Raw genomic sequence first — 18,265 nt, forward strand, 5'->3', positions numbered from 1 at the left:
CTAGGTCCCTCCATGCCCCCTGAACATGCCCGATCTCGTCTCAGTATGTCTTTAACAGCGATTGTACTCAACACTCCTTGATTAGGAATTGGCCATAAAAATAGGATGTCAAAACACTGTGAGTTAATTAATGCATGGCAGCAGGAAAACAAGCTCATCAAACCAGTCCAGGGCATCCCTCTCATTTATTCCTCAGAGAATTTAAATCAAAATCTGCCTTCAGTTTTGTTCTTACCCCTTCTTCAAGGGTCACATGCTTTTAACTTTAAAAACAAAAAGCAAACATTTAATTCTAATTAAAATCAACAGATGGTAAATTCTCTAGTTATTCCAAGTTTTACTTAAGAGTTAGACCCCTGGGAAATGATGTTGCTTAGTTCATCATAGGACAGCTTTTTATCCCCAAAGAAACCACCTACAGAAAATTCACATCTGCATCTCCTGAAAACTATTGTGGAGGCTGTGACTTCTCTCCACATGCTCTACATAAAACACCGTGAGAAGCTGTCTTCCTTGAGGACCTGGTAACACGTTCACGTCTTGATAATGAGTCTTAGGAATCGAATCACGTTTCCCTTTGTTGACTTGGCTTCCTGGAAGCTCAGAGCCAAACTAAACACTCAGCCACGGCAACTATGTTCGCACACTGATGTCCTCGCTTTCTCTCTGGTCTTCATTTCCTCTACATATTATTCAATTAATATTGCATTTGACATCAAAATAGAGTAAATGCATTTCTCTCCAGGGTTAGAGGCAATCTCTGACCAACAAGTACGCTATTCACGTGCATCAGCTGGGAACTGGGTTTTCAAGTCCTTGGACAGAGTAGCCGGCTCTGAGGTGCTGCTGGCAGGTGGGCAACTGCGCCACCTAGAGCCTGGATCTAGGCACAGCGTGAAGGAACATCGGGAGGGAGTCAGGCTTGCCATGCTCTCTGTCCAGACAACACAGAGCAAACAAGCTTGCTAATCACAGCTCAGGAAATTCCCTCTGTCCCCTCTGTCCCAGTCAGAGGTCCTTTGGGCACCATTTTATGGCACCGTCTTGATACATGGAAGTGCCTTCCAGAGACTCGCACCTGCCCCTCAGGACCGGGGGAAAGGCTGTTAGAAAGTACTTGCACCTCAGGTAATGAAAAACTTGATATTATGGACTGAATTGTGTACTCCACCGAGTCATATGTTGAACGTCACTCCATTTGGAGATAGGACCATGAAAGAGGCGGTTAAGTTTAAATGAGGCTCTAATCCAATCAGACTGGTGTCTTTAGAAGAGGAAATGTGGACAGAGAAACACCAGGGATGCACCCCTATGGAGAAAAGACCAGCCTGGCTCCCACCAGCACAGGAAGACAGAACACGCCCTCTTTCAAGTGGAGTTGAAGCCCTAGGACTCTGGCATTCTTCCAGTCTTTCTAAGGCAGTGGTTCTCAACCTTCCTAATGTCTTGACCCTTTAATACAGTTCCTCATGTTGTGGTGACCCCCAACCATAAAATTATTTTCGTTGCTACTTCATAACTGTAATGTTGCTACTGTTATGAATCGTAATGTAAAGATCTGATATGCTATATGTGTTTTCCGATGGTTGCGACCCACAGGTTGAGAACCGCTGTAAGGTTTGCCCATTATTCTGTACCTACTCCACTCAGGGGCTTCTGGCTGTTTCCCGACTACGCTCAGGTGGCACAAGGATCACATGCCCACCTGTGCCCCTCACACACACGGGGGGTATAAGAAAAGCAGTGGAGACTCCCTGACTCAACCTACCTTACCAAGAAATGATATAACACTTGTTTAGGTTATTCATTTGACAATGTCTCCCTATTATACGGTCGGAGGGAGCCTGCGCCTTCCTAGGGTCCCGTGAGCTGGAGGCCCAGGTGTGGCTGTTTACGCCGCAGCTGAGGACGGCAAGGGTCGGGTGGCACGCTGGCTTTCCTCATCTAATTGGACAAATTAAAAACGATTAGAATCAAAACTCAACAGATACAGCAATGAACAGACGACTTCCTGCTGAACCTGCAGTACCTGGTGGTGTTCTCAGCACTGAACAGATTGTAAATGTTTCAAAATAATACAGGAACAGCTGTGTTCATTATTATAATTTTATCATAAATATGCTTAATTGTTTCAAAATAATGCCTATTGCCCCCAGCTGGGAAAAGTACAAGTTTACTACAAATCAGGCACAGTCTTAATGGAAATCAAAGACATAACGTTTTATTTATGGCTCTAAAGAGAGAAAAAATGAACAAGGAAGAAGAAACAGGAGACACTAGGAAGACTGAAGAAACCTTGGCACCATGAACGTAAATGTTGCCCAAGAAGCCCTAGAACTTGCACACCGTGGCCTCCACTCCCCAACCCTGGACATCTGCTTTGCAGTTGACAATAGCTACAAGGGCCCCCTTAGGATCATTTGCTTGAAAGCAGGATTTCGAATTTGTATAGAAAAACAACAGAACAAGCGTTTTCATGGTCACTTGGACACCAACTGGTAAAGCCAGGGGCTGGAGGATGGCAATCAAAAGGGTCAAGAAAGAATATGAGAAGGGAAGCATCTAGCATTTCCTGGGCCCCCTTATACTAAATACAGTGCTATTTAATACTTAAGCTAATGACTTCCCATTTTCCAGGGGAAGAAACAGATGTGGAAAGGCAAGGGACTTGTCTAAGACCACAGAGTAAAAAGAGCCAGTTGCAAACACAGACAGTTCAGATTTTAAAATCCACCTTCTGTTCATTACAGCAATTTATCTCCGAGGCCTCCCATTGCTACCGAAGTGGAATAAATGAAATCGGGACATAAATGTGTTAAACTTCAGCGGGCGGGCGTGCGCACGCGCGCACACACACACACACGTATTAGAAAAAACATGTAGAGAAGACTTTTGGGAAAGGTGAGATCCTGAGGGCACAGATGTGAGCAAAAAGCCAAGAAGGGGAAGAATGGCTAAGAAGCCCGCATGGGAACATTTTATTTTGCTCCTAAGAAAGGGAGGAAGCAAGAGATGCCAGAAAACTGGGATGAAGCTGGGGAAGAAGACCGGTAGGGGGTGTAGTAGACTTTGGGCTGCACCCCAAGCTCCCCCTTCAGGACTGAAGTCTCATTCCCCAGCTGCTGAGCGTGCCCGTGGCAGACAGCCCTCAGCCAGCAGCCCCTGGGAATGGCCCTCTTGCCAGGGCTCACCCCTTCCTGCGTTCCTGCAGCCAGTGCTGGGGGACACAGGGCTCTCAGGCTCAGCCCTCAAGCCCACTTGGGACAACTCTGCAGCACCATCCCAGCTTCCGCGCATCTCCTGCCCCCCTCCCCCATGTCTGCCCCCTTGCAGAAAATTCTGCAGAAAAATCATCTCAGAGCCTGCTTTGCAGCCAGTCTACCTGCAACAGGTGGCTCATGAGCATTTTGTAAGAACAGGGAAGCCTAGTTATTAGTTTGAAGTCACTTAGATATTCGTGATATGAAGCCTTTATCACCAGCTTCCAAATGTGCAAAAAACAAAAAATGTCCAGTGTACTCACAGGTGACTGAGGTAGCAGGAGTGTTAGGGGAAATGGATAAAGAAGTTGGAGTTTCCAGTCTCGGCCGAGACGGTGCAGAATGGAGACAACACAGACAGAGGTGAGATAGGCACAACACCCAGGGTGTGCAGAGGTCTTGGGAAGGGCTGTCAATTGCAACAGGACATGGACTCAGCACTTGAGCCCAAGTACCTGGACCTGGAGGGCAGAGCCACGCTGGCTGACCCGGGGGAAGCTGGGGCTGAGCCTCACCTTCACAGAAAGGGGTCAGATCACCCCGGGCCAGGGAAGGAGGGACCCCAGGTCCACGTGATGAAGAAGGCGCCAGCTGAGCCGCGCACAGACCTCTCCTTCCCGTTGGAAGAGACAGGCTCCTCCTCTGAACTTCTGGGCACTGGCTCCACTCGGCGGCACGTGTCACTCATCCCCATCTTGCACATCACACGTCAGGGGTCCGATCTCCCTACCTAGGGTGTAAGGTGTCTCCCTTGGTACGCGCCTCACAACACTTACCGGCCCGCACCTAACAGACTCGCAAGAAAAGCACAGTGAATTGATTGCAGACCTGAGATAGTCGAGCAAGAAATCCAACTGGCTTGTGGAAGGGCCCTTAAATGTTACATGTACAGTTAGAACCGCTGCTCTGGGGCAGGAGCCCTCGCTGGCCGGTCGCCAAGCCTTTCTTACGTACAAGCCTCTGTTGTTGTTTTGAAATTGAAATGCTGGTTTCAATCAGCGGTTCCCTCAGAAGTGCTGCCTGACGCTGACCTTGTGTTAGAGAAATGGGATGTCGGAGGCATAACTAACACCTTTGCAATGAGATTTAGAAAGTGGAGGAGGAAAGAACCAGCACTTCATCTGTGTCTCCTCTGAAGGGTTATTTCAATCAGCGAGGCAGAATGAGCTTTATTCACACAGCACTTGGAAATCCTGAAATAGCAAGTCATTTGTATTGAATATATATATTTGACAAAGGAGAAGCCTGGCTCAGAGAATGAGGTGCTGTCGAAATTCAGATATCAAATACCCAGCAACTCAGAAAAGCATATAAAAAGGCATAACATTTGAGAGCAGCAGACCGAGCCTGGATGCTGGCGTTGGCCTTGGGTGTTTTACTTAGTTAGCCTTTTTGTGTCATGGACTTTGCACCTTTCACGTGGGCTGGCACGTACTTTTGACTGCAAGTGAGAACAAGTAGGTTCCAGAGCATGAAGTCAGGCCCCTGGAAGGCCAGGCTTTGGTGCCTCGCAGCTCCCACTGTCGCCATCCCACCTTGGCAGTGGTTACCAGCACTGTCAGAATCAACCAGACTTCTCTGGTTTGGCTCAGTGGATAGAGCGTCAGCCTGCGGACTGAAGGGTCCCAGGTTCGATTCTGGTCAAGGGCAATGCCCAGGTTGTGGGCTTGATCCCCAGTAGGGGGCATGCAGGAGGCAGCTGATCAACGATTCTCTCTCATCATTGATGTTTCTATCTCTCTCTCCCTCTCTCTTATCAATTAAAAATATATTTTTTTTAAAAAACAGACTTCTCATTGAAACAGCCTTGCCTCTTACTAGCTGTGTGGCGGAGGCAAAGTTCCTTCACCTCCTGAAATACAGCCTCTTTCCTCATGAAATGGGGAACCTTGCGCACCTCATGGGTATGTTGAGGGGGGTCTGGTTTAGCGCGCCCCCTGGTACAGACAATGGGTGCACTGAGAGCACGCTTCCCTCCCCACAAACATTGCTATGGATTTCGTCCAGTTCAGAACCTGAGCTGATACTATCATGAAACTCATGCTGTTCCATCTTGGAAACATTTCCAGCTCAACACTCCAGTCACTTTTATAATGATTGCTACTATGCCATGAGCTATATGTCGGGTTAATGAGAAGGATGATCAAGGTCACGGGTTTCTCATCTTCAGTTGGACCTTCCTCAGACCAGGTTTTCCTATAATTCAGCGGTTCTCAACCTGTGGGTTGAGACCCCTTTGGGGGTCGAATGACCCTTTCACAGGCATCGCCTAAGACCATCGGAAAACACATATATAATTACATATTGTTTTTGTGATTAATCACTATGCTTTAATTATGTTCAATTTGTAACAATGAAAATACATTACGATTCATAACAGTAGCAAAATTACAGTTATGAAGTAGCAACAAAAATAATTTGATGGTTGGGGGTCACCACAACATGAGGAACTGTATTAAAGGGTCGCGGCATTAGGAAGGTTGAGAACCACTGCTATAATTGAAAGTGGAAGAAAAAACTGCAGGAGCTTGTGAGCCATCTACCTGAGGCTGAACCAACCACTACTTTTCACCTCAGTGTGACGCCGAGAGCCTCCTGGTGCCTCCTGCAGCCTCTAAATCGTTGACTCCTGCCCACACCACAGCACTCGGCCAGGGCTGTGCTCTGACCTTGGCAAGACCTTTCCAAACAGCTGACGTGGGAGGCCAACAAGGAAAGTGCCAGCAGCCCACAGCCCTGCAGCACTCAGGAAGCCTCTGTAGTCACGGCAGCTGACGCAAGATCAGTGCCATCTGGCCACCATGGGTGTCTATGACCCACACAAATACAGGGGCCAGTTTTGAGCCACGGAAGGGGCATGCAGCCCACTAGACACGCCCGAGCACCAGCCAGCCCCATGCGAACCGCCTCGTTTTCATCCCCCTCGATAAAGACTATATGTCAAATTCCTACTCGCAGGAGCAGCAACGCCACTGGGCGTGATGCTGGACGGACGTCTGGTCTCCAGGCGTTAATCATCTAACTGATGACACCAAATCAGCGGCCCTGCAAGGGTGACTCCCCCCCTACATGTTGGATATTTAATGCACCATAAACCCCTTCCCCTCATTAAGATAATTCACACAAAAGTCACTGGCTAGATGGAAAAAGAAAGGATCACTTTGTATTAACCTGTGCAAATAACATCATTTGACTGCCAACGAGCAATGTTTCTGGTAAACTGTGTTGGAAACTCAGCTGAAACCTGAGGCCAAAAGTGGCTTCTTCCCTCCCACAGAAAATCTAGGCTTTGGTTCATTTTGTCTACTTGACTCTCAAGTGTGTTTGCTGAAAGAGATGCAAATACGGCTTCCTAAATTAAAAAATATATGCATACCAAAGCAAGTAAAATGACCCCACAGAGTAAGACTACATTTATAGCGGCGGTAGATAGATAGACAGACAGATAGATAGACAGAGATAATATAAAACATAAAATGCAATACTCTGTAGGAAACTGAAGAAACTCTCACATTGCTGGTGGGAATGCAAAATGGCATTTGGAAATACCTACTAGTATATGCATAAATGTTCCCTATATGCATTTATCCCTCAATCAAGCAATCCCACACCTAGGCAATAAAAAAGAGCTGGATACTATTCATTATAGTACTATTCTAATAGCTAAAGACTAGAAAAGCCCATATGTCCACCTAGGGAACAGACTGAATAAACAATGGTATATCCACACAAAGAGCCTGGAAGCTATAAAAGATGAATGGAGTATATTGCTAGATATTACTAAGTAATCTTTAGGATATGTTGCTAAGTGAAGCTGACAAAAGTTTATATGATATGCTACCAATTTCTTAAGAAGTGAGAGGGAAGGTGCATTTATTTGTGTGTGTGTGTGTGTGTGTGTGTGTGTATTTGAAATGTATTTTAAAAATGAAAGGATGAGCCATAAAATTTAAAAATAATATTCCTTTTTGGGCAAGGTAGAGAATAGGGTAAAGGATCCAGACAGAAGCTGGTCCTCTTTAAAATGTCTTTTTATAGATTTAACTTTGGGCTCATGGCAACACTCTACATAATTAAGAAACAAATGTAATAAAACAAAAGTGGCTGTTAACATTTTAAAACAAATAAGCCTCAGTGTGCCCATACCGATAGTAATGACTCAGCAAGTATTAGATCAGGGCAGGCTTGTGAGGAAATTACTGAGGGGGAGGAAAATCCATGTGCACGGGCTGGAGAGACCAGCCCCTGGAGCTCACCCAGCGCAGAAATAGTGCCTTTTCAGCCACGTGACTAACATTTACTATTAGATCTGATAATTCACTGGCCATGGGGCAGAATACACGGAAGGGTTCTGCCTCAATAGGGGGCAGCTGTCAGCCATAGTTTAATTGCTGCCCGGATCCCACAAAACAAAGCTAAAAGTAAGACCCAAAAGTATCAAACTGTTTTCAAGTAACTGAACTGAATCCTAAAACAAAGCTTAAGACTATTTCTTGCAATACGGAAATACCCAGCACCCAACAAGGTAAAATTCACAGTGTTTGACATTCAATCAAAGAGTACCAGGCATACCAAGAAGTAGGAAAATATGACCTATAATAAGGAGAAAAAGAAACTGAAGCCAACCCAGAAATGGCACAGATGTTAGAACCAGCAGATAAGGGGTATTTGTATCTAGGCCGAGACGGCGGCTCAGCTGGCGCCTTCTTCATCACATGGACCTAGATATAAATACTATATGCATTTATCAAAGCCCATTGAAATTATTATAGCTGAAGGAAAGACTGAACATGTTAAGCAGAAACTTGGGAGATATAAGAAAGACTCAAAACTTCTAGTGAGGAAAACTACAATATCTGAGATAAAAAATATACTGGATGGGATTAACAGCAAATTAGATATCGCTGAAGAAAAGATTAGTTTAAATGAAGACATAGTAATAGAAATTATCCAAAATAAACAGACAGGGGTACGCCTAAAAAATAACCAGGGCATCAATGAGCTGTGGGACAACTTCAAGAAGCCCGAGATCTGTGTGACCCTAGTTCCCACAGGGAAGACACACATCTATGCTGTCAAATACTGTGTGTTTTCTGTGCCTCCTGCATGAGTTGGCAATGCAGGGGTGATTCAGAGTTGTGGCCCCACAAAGGGGTCGCATCGCTCATCATTAAGAGCATTTCTTAGGGCCCAGGTGTTTTCCAGGGCATCAACTTCCAACTGGAGAAACGGACCCAGCAGCTCCCCGGACCCTCAGGCCTTCTCCATGGCCTCCTATTCTCAGGCTGTGGCTTAGTGAGCAGATCCCTTCCCTAGAACCTGTCCCACAGAGCAAAACGGTGGAGGCCACTCCTGTCCCTTGTTCTCAGGCACTAAGGACCCTGGGCGACTGAATAACCCTGACGAGTCCCTGAAAGGGGAGTTGGAAGTTCAGCCTCAGAATTCCCTAGGTAGGAAGTTGCTCTCATAGCTTCGTGGGTCCAGAGGCCTTCGGAACAACTGCTTGTGAAGTGTCTGGCCTCCTTGTGACCATTCTCTTCGTGTGGGAATACAGGAGCTCGGCTTTGTGAGGGTCTAACACGACTATTCATAAACCTAGATCCATATCCACAACTACTGTCCAGTTTCAATGCGGCCTGTGATGCTAAGGGATGAGTCCACTTGCGTGATATTCTGGAAAAGGCAACACTAGTCCATCCATCCATCCATCCATCCATCCATCCATCCATCCATCCATCCATCCATCCATCCATCCATCCATCCATCCATCCATCCATCCATCCATCCATCCATCCATCCATCCATCCATCCATCCATCCATCCATCCATCCATCCATCCATCCATCCATCCATCCATCCATCCATCCATCCATCCATCCATCCATCCATCCATCCATCCATCCATCCATCCATCCATCCATCCATCCATCCATCCATCCATCCATCCATCCATCCATCCATCCATCCATCCATCCATCCATCCATCCATCCATCCATCCATCCATCCATCCATCCATCCATCCATCCATCCATCCATCCATCCATCCATCCATCCATCCATCCATCCATCCATCCATCCATCCATCCATCCATCCATCCATCCATCCATCCATCCATCCATCCATCCATCCATCCATCCATCCATCCATCCATCCATCCATCCATCCATCCATCCATCCATCCATCCATCCATCCATCCATCCATCCATCCATCCATCCATCCATCCATCCATCCATCCATCCATCCATCCATCCATCCATCCATCCATCCATCCATCCATCCATCCATCCATCCATCCATCCATCCATCCATCCATCCATCCATCCATCCATCCATCCATCCATCCATCCATCCATCCATCCATCCATCCATCCATCCATCCATCCATCCATCCATCCATCCATCCATCCATCCATCCATCCATCCATCCATCCATCCATCCATCCATCCATCCATCCATCCATCCATCCATCCATCCATCCATCCATCCATCCATCCATCCATCCATCCATCCATCCATCCATCCATCCATCCATCCATCCATCCATCCATCCATCCATCCATCCATCCATCCATCCATCCATCCATCCATCCATCCATCCATCCATCCATCCATCCATCCATCCATCCATCCATCCATCCATCCATCCATCCATCCATCCATCCATCCATCCATCCATCCATCCATCCATCCATCCATCCATCCATCCATCCATCCATCCATCCATCCATCCATCCATCCATCCATCCATCCATCCATCCATCCATCCATCCATCCATCCATCCATCCATCCATCCATCCATCCATCCATCCATCCATCCATCCATCCATCCATCCATCCATCCATCCATCCATCCATCCATCCATCCATCCATCCATCCATCCATCCATCCATCCATCCATCCATCCATCATTCCATCCATCCATCCATCCATCCATCCATCCATCCATCCATCCACGAATAGCAACTTCTCTTCAAATGTACATGGCAATTACTCCACCAGAAAGGAAGTCAATGCTGATTCCTTGTGATTCTGCTGACATTCCAAGGACTTTGCGTGGTGCCACCTAACCACTGCAGGGGGCTGTCTGTGCGCCAGCGGGGGAGTGGGTCTGTGGAGCGGTTTCCCAGCAGGAATAAGAAGGGGCCAGGACAGGAAGCCAAGTGTTGAAGGATGGGAAATGCTGGCTTTTATATTCAACAACTTTATGAAATTTTCCCAGAGAATTGGCACTTCTTTTTGCATACTGAAAACAAAATGCTATGTAAACGTTTCCACAGACAGCTTCTTCCGCCCACAGATGCCTCCGGGTTTAACACATCACCTAACAGACTCATGCATGCCAACACCTTCAGATACATGGCTTGGGGGCTTTTTCCAAGAGGAAGCAACCACGTGTGTATTGAGAGTCTATTATAAGTTATTGTTTATCGAGCACTTACTAGGTGCCATGAGCTACCCTAGTGCATTGCATACATTCATGACTTCAACTAACCCTCACAACAACCCCATGAGGTGGGAACTATTATTAGCCCCACTTTACAGCAGAGAACTCTCAGGAAAATGAGGCTGGATAACTTGTCCAGGGGTGTAAATCCCAGCAGTCACTGTCCCCCACCCACACCTCCCTCCTGACCACTGTGCTGGGGTCTACCCTATGCCAGACACGCACTGAGACCCAGGTCTCCCCGCTGGGAGAACTTGAAGAAGGTGGCAGCACCTTCACATACATCGCTCCCAACTTCCTCAGAGCTTCGTTCTCTCGCAGTAGGAGATGATGAAGCCACAGGGGCATCAGTGTCTGAGCTGGAAGGGTTGTTATTACCTAGATCCCAACTTTCTTATGTAAAATGGCTGTGGAGGGAGCAGGTTTGGTAGGGAAATCAGGGGTTCCGTTTAAAAGGCCTCGTGGACATCCGAGGGCAGATGTCCAAGAGCAGGTGAAAATTCTCTTCTTGTTCTGGAATGGACTGGAGCTTTGTGTTGTGGACTGTAAGGGGATGACAGGTGATTCTGCCAGAGGAACAATGCCTTCCACAGGGGAGTAGCCCAAACTGCACCATCCACATGGAAACAAGAGCCAGGTAATACTTGGTCAAAGTCAGTCAGACAAGAAGGAGAAAACAGCATGCCAGGAATAAAATCCCTGGGATGCATCTTGGTCATTTGCTTTGGCAAAGCCACTTTCATGTTAATTATTTAAAGCATTTCATAGCATGCCAGGAAATAGGATGTTGCACACTTTGCAAAAATAATATTCTTAGATAAAAAAAATCTGACAATATTTTTATTATTAAATTTTAAGGGTGAAATAAAAGTCAGTTCTCTTTGAAGGTTACCAACTGAAAAATTAGCAAAGCCTTCTCCATAAACTTCTAGCAAGGAGCAGTGGAAGTAGGTAGAGGTGGGAGAGTTTGATCCAAACTCCCTCACTTCCAATTCCTGGGAACTGCTTGTTGCCATGGTAGCTATGCTAGTACATGACCACTCAGGTATAGGAAGAACTTGAAGACAATAAGCATCTCACTACATTACCAGCTTTAGGTTTGAAAATAACTTACAGCACTTTTCTCTCTCTCTCTCTTTTTCCCCCCCCAAACTTTAGCTTAGATGATGTTGTGCTATATTGCAATATAAATGCAAATCGACTGAAAAATAACTTTTGCCAAAATTCCTTCACTATTCAACCAGCACCAATATGAGAAGTAGATTTTACAGAGATGTGTCTGAGTTGGAACATCTGTAGGAGGGGTCTGCAGACAATACAGCCCACGGGACAAACCTGGACGGCCACCTATTTTTGTACATCTTGTGAGCTAGGAATTGTTTTCCTATTTTTATTTATTTATTTAACTTATTGTTAAAATTGTATTAAATTTATTGGGGTGACATTGGTTAATAAAATTATATAGGTTTCAGGTGTACAATTCTATAATACATCATCCGTACATTGCATTGTGCGTTCGCCACCCACAGTCAACTCTCCTTCCGTCGCCACATATTATTTTTAAATGGTGGGGAAAAAATCAAAAGAAGAATATTTTGTGATACTTGAAACTTAAATGAAATTCAAAATTCTGTCTGAAAATCATGTTTTATTGAAGCACAGCCAGACTTATTTATTTGCATATTGTCTATGGCTGCTCTTGTGTTACACAGCAGTCGAGTAGTTGTGACTAAAAGCATACGGTCCACAGAGCAGAAAATACTGACAATCCAGCCCTGTACAGAGAGGACTCGCCAACCCCTGATCTAGACACTGAGCTGTATGTGCAGGGGAAGTTAGACTAAGAGACGGGGTGTCGCTTCTTTGCCAAGAAGTCTCTAACACAGTGATGGCGAACCTTTTGAGCTCGGCATGTCAGCATTTTGAAAAACCCTAACTTAACTCTGGTGCTGTGTCACATATAGAAATTTTTTGATATTTGCAACCATAGTAAAACAAAGACTTATATTTTTGATATTTATTTTATATATTTCAATGCCATTTAACAAAGAAAAATCAACCAGGGATGTCACCTCTGACACGCGTGTCATAGGTTCGCCATCACTGCTCTAACAGATGCTGTCTTAGTTTTTGGGGGCTGATATCACCACACACCACACTGGGTAGCTCATAAACAACAGAAATTTACAACTCACATGTCTGGAACCTGGGAAGTCCAAGATTAGGCCCAGTGTGGCCACCCTCGTCCTGGCTCATAGCTGCTGCCTTCCCTCTGTGTGAGGCCTCTTTTATAACACTAATCCCATGCTTGAGGGCTCTGCCCTCACAGGTTAAGCACCTCCCAAAGGCCCCACTTACCAATGGGGGTTAGGATTACAACATCTGGATTTTGGGGGGACACATTCAAACCATAGCAGGTGCCTTCAATGCAGATTCAGGCCTTTCAACCGAACTTGTGCAACTGTATTCACTGTTGCATCTCGGAAAACACAGCTGCTAGAGAAGCATGGCATGATGGGATCACACTGTTTGTCAAGAGGTTCTAACACTGCCCTGTCCCAGGGCTCAGGCAGCACCCTACTTACTCCCTCATGCGTTGCATCTCGGTCCCGGCCGTCGCGCTGCTGAAAATTGTTGGTCCGGGGGACACGTCTGGAACTGCGCCGGTGACTGTCCTTGTGTCTGAAAATCAATGCACAGCCTTTACTGACTTCATCAGCACCCAGCATCCTCAAGGCAACATTCAAGGGCAACAGAAAGCAGAGGCTAACCCACCTTTGCCAAAGGTAATGCCGCACTAATTAGAGAGGAAGTCAGTGATGCCGTGCACATTAAGGAGGTTTATTCCAAATGACAAGATTATTTACACTCTTAATGTGCATGAGGAATTCCAGGACCACGCTGCTCTCAAGAAGGATTATTTAAACAGAACACGACTGTTTAGAACAGGGGTCCTCAAACTACGGCCCTCGGGCCACATGCAAATACAAATATTGTATTTGTTCCCGTTTTGTTTTTTTACTTCAAAATAAGATATGTGCAGTGTGCATAGGAATTTGTTCATAGTGTTTTTTTTAAACTATAGTCCGGCCCTCCAACGGTCTGAGGGACAGTGAACTGGCCCCCTGTTTAAAAAGTTTGAGGACCCCTGGTTTAGAAGACGGGCTTTTCAGACTGGAAAACGCAGGGAGAAACGCAGGGATGGAAAAGCAGTCGTGCTCGGGGAGCCTTAGGCCAGCTTCCTTCAGAAGGTGTGGCTGTTGGCTTCTGACACCTGAGGAATTTCCTCTGACAAACTTCATTTTCCCTTAAACTCAATTCTACACCTGAGCATTAGCTCTTTGCAGTGGAAAGCAAGATGCCAACGGGGTCACCTGCAGCCTTGAACTTCAGCAGAATGGAGCAGAAGGCCCAGGCTGGGTTTGGGAGGTAGAGCTGTCAGTGAAGGCTGCGGTGTTACCAAGTCTGCGGAGCAAGCCCCAGCTTTGACAGAGATGCCCTGGAGGCTCGCACAGAAAGTGGTGGAACTGAAGGGAAAGAAACTGTCACCAACGGAAACAACACTACTTTCCACGGAGCAGCTAGAGCCGGCCCCTGGCCAGGGCTCAGGGTAACCCAGAGCTGACTTTGTGTCTGGGCTCTCCCTGGAGCTGGGGGCAGAGGCCTCCCTCTGTGTTCCTTAGATCTCCCACAAGGCGCCTCAGACCCCCGTTAGGAAGTAACTTTGAACACCCTAATCTTCATTTATACATGATATCCATGTAGTTGCTATGTCAGAGAAGGGACCCAAGTTGTGAAGTTCCTGCTCTTTTCCCAACAGACCACACAAGGAAGTGTGAGAGCTAAAACCCATTTTACATATTAGTAAAGCTATCATCTACGCTATCATCTATCTACCTACCTACCTATCTGATGCTATGCAATAAAATAAAGTAAACTGCAATGTAATGCAATATACTTATCGGATGTAACTTCCTTCAAGAAGTCCTCCTTAATTCCCCGAGGTTGGGGTAGTTGGTCCTCCCTTGTACTTGCATAGCACCAATAACAGTACTGTTCACCCTACAATGATAAAATTACTATTGATTTTCTCTCTCTCCCACCAGACGCTAAGTTCCATGAAGGCAGGAACCAGTTCTATCTCATTCACTGCTGTAATAAGTGGCCAGTGCATACCCACACTCTCTCTAACCAAGGGACAACTCTACATGCTGTTCATTTTTAAAATTTATGCTTAAATTTATAAGTTTATTAACACATTATACATTTAATTATAAATTATTAGCTTTATATATTTAATATAAATTTAATTTATATATAAAAAACCCTAATATGCAAATAGACTGAATGACGGAACAACTGAACAACCGAACAACTGGTTGCTATGATGTACGCTGACCACAAGGGGTGTGCGTGGAACATGGTGGGTGTCAGCAGCAGGTAGCAAAGCACGGAACATGGCAGGTGTTGGCCGTGGTGAGATGGTGGAGCAGGTGAGCAGGGGTGCCAGACCAAGGCAGGGTGCTAGCCACTGTCATGGAGGCAAGACTCTCGTGGTTACTGAAAATTCTTTGCTCCCATGCGCCGTGGTCCTGCCTGGTGCTTGCACCTGCTGCCAGCACTGGCCCCGCTTGCACCCACTGCCGGCACCGGCAGCAGGTACGAGTGGTGGCTGTGGGCCCCAATTGCCCCTCAGGGCTTCTCCACCTCCCCCTGCTCTTGAGGGGCAGATCAAGGCAGGCAGCCGCCACTTGTACTCACTGCTGGTGTGGCACCAATCGCTCCGCGCCATCAGCGGGTGCAAGCGGGGCCAGCGCTGTCAGCGCGTGGGAACAGGGCGGCAGGAACGGGGCTGCCAGCAGACCGGGGACCAGGGGCTGTGGTGGGAAGGGCCAGGCAGGGGTGCAGAGGATGGGCTGAGACCTGCCCCTGTGCCCATCGCAACCTCGTGGCCCACAGTTCCTTTCAAGGTGCACGAATTCATGCACTGGGCTCCTAGTTTATACATATATTTCTTAGATTTTAAAAAATGTAATCAGTCAAATGCAAATTCCAATATTTGCACATACATTCTTCTTTTGTATACCCTCCTGGGATCATGCATCCCACTTTGAACTTCTTGCTTTCATAGATATTGAGATGAATATTTTCCCCCACCCCCAGCTCATTGTCAGAATCTCTGACCTGTCCTTTATCTAGATCAGAGGTGGGCAAACTTTTTGACTCGAGGGCCACAATGGGTTCTTAAACTGGACCGGAGGGCCGGAACAAAAGCATGGATGGAGTGTTTGTGTGAACTAATATAAATTCAAAGTAAACATCATTACATAAAAGGGTACGGTCTTTTTTTTTTTTTTAGTTTTATTCATTTCAAACGGGCCGGATCCTGCCCGCGGGCCGTAGTTTGCCCACGGCTGATCTAGATCCTTAGATGTGTAATTACTGGATCAACAGGTATAAACTTTGCAGAGGGCACATTACAGCTATTTACATAAATAACCTGCCCTTCCTGGTATATCACTAGTTATGCCCTCACTTTAAGACAGCAGTACCATGACTGGTTTCTTTCACTCCTAGCAATGGCCCCTTCACACCTTGAGAGGTAGACAGGATCTCTATCTAGATAATCGCCTGGAGTACTACTGAGTACATGTACATTAGATACAATGCTAGGGCCTGGGCTGATGTGGCTCAGTTGGTTGAGAGTCTCCCCATGCACCAAAAGTCACTGGTTTGATTCCTGGTCAAGACACACGCCCAGGTTGCAGGTTTGGTCCCAGGTCAGGTTGTATACAGGAGGCAACTGATCGATGTTTCTCTCTCACATCGATGTTTCTCTATGCCTGTCTCTGTCTCTGTATCTCTCTCTCTCCCTTTCTCTCTCTCTAAAAAAAATCAATAAAAACATCTATTTTGTTTAAAAAGATACAATGCTAGGTATGGGGAATATAAAGACTTAAAGCGAGGGTCTGTGGAAAAAGTACTAGCTTTAAAGTTAGGGAACCACAGTTATTGTTTTACTTCCAACTCTCACCAGCTACATGGCCCTCAGGTCACTTCCCTGGGCCTCAGTTTCCTCGTTTTATATTTAAATGGTTTCATTAGACTGAAGACCCTCTCTCAATTCAAACATTCTATAATCTGGCATAAACATATCCCTGGACTTCCAGGGGGATACAATTTACTTGGGAGGCAACACTTACACTGACAAAGATAAAGAGCCGTCAAAGGGACCAAATGTTAAGAGGCAAATGGCTGGGACCAGTAAGAAATGCTACAGGCATCACAGAACATCAGGCAAAATCATCCTGAACTCTCTTCCCCCACCTGTGAATTATAGGGTGATGAGGATTATTATACTTGATACTACCCAATGGGGATGTTTTGACAATGAGATGAAAACAAAATGATGTGAAAAGACATTAAGCAACTAGAAATTGTGTTTCTTAAGAACACAGAGCACAGCTCATAACAGTAACACTGTCAGGATCCCTCCTACTCCTATGGTCTCTCACAGCAGAGCTATCTTCCCTGAAGGAGTAACAGCTTGATGATTCTGACATTTCACTAGCAGAGAGAGGTTCTCTCATTTCCTCCAAAATTTCCCTCTATTCATTTCAGCTGCTGAACAAATGACCTTGATGGTAAACACCCGTGTTGCCCTCCCTGCTAAGCAAGCATCCCAGCATGTGGTACGAAAGCGCTGAGGCAGGGCCTGCAGGGGATTCTGGCAAACACGATCTCACTGAAGCACCTGGGACACTGCTTACTCAGGGATCCTTGCCAACACTGCCCTCGGTGCACAGCACAAACGATGCTTCCCACCTAATCTCCTTTTAACCCTCTAACTCTCCATTGCCTGAGGAACACCCAGGAAATAACTATGATTTGAAGACACCCCTCTTTGCCCATATCACTGCAAAGGCATGTTCTCATGGCCCATATGCTCCTACTCTTTAGGGTAGCTCATGATCAAAGATTGGCCGAGAGGTTGGCAAACTTTTCCTGTAAAGGGCTGAGTAATAAACATTTTAGGTCTTACAGGCCAAACAATCTCTGTTGCAACCACTCAGCTCTGCCGTTACAGCATGAAAACAGCCATAGACAATAGATAAGTGAACGATTTCAAGTAAGATTTTATTTACAAAAACAGGCAGTGAGCCGATTTGGCCTGTGGTTTACCCAACCTGACCTACATGATGGAGAATCATGATGATTCTGAGCTGGAGGTGACCAGAGACCTTTAAGTCAAATGCCGTCATCTAATGGACAGGAAGTGAGGCCAAGAGAAGCTGTGTGATTGCCCAAGGTCAAAGGAGAGAGAGGACACTCCAGAAGCTTCCAGGAGGAAGGGAGCTGGGCACATCAGGAGGAGTGTGTGATTTGCCTTAGAGGTCTGGAGTTTGAGTCTCTGATGTTTGGTAAGTCACCAAACTCCTAGGACGCACTTTCTTCGCCTGTACAAAAAATAATTTTGGGGGACTCTAGTGAAGCTTAAATGCAATGATCTCTATAAAGGTGCTTTGTTTCCAGAGACATAGAAACATGGAACAG

The 18,265-nt window shown here is 46.1% G+C and overlaps 1 protein-coding gene across 1 annotated transcript in view; it reads right to left on the reverse strand.

The window, feature by feature from the left end:
• NEK11 (NIMA-related kinase 11) overlaps positions 1–18,265 on the reverse strand; it is a 158,915-nt gene that overhangs the window by 19,915 nt on the left and 120,735 nt on the right. Inside the window, exon 16 of the mRNA XM_014537530.1 lies at positions 13,297–13,393. Coding sequence (XP_014393016.1) covers positions 13,297–13,393 — 97 coding nt within the window. The remainder of the gene's footprint in view (positions 1–13,296; positions 13,394–18,265) is intronic.

This window comes from Myotis brandtii, unplaced genomic scaffold (genome assembly GCF_000412655.1).
Source record: "Myotis brandtii unplaced genomic scaffold, ASM41265v1 scaffold18, whole genome shotgun sequence".
Taxonomy (NCBI): Eukaryota; Metazoa; Chordata; class Mammalia; order Chiroptera; family Vespertilionidae; genus Myotis; species Myotis brandtii.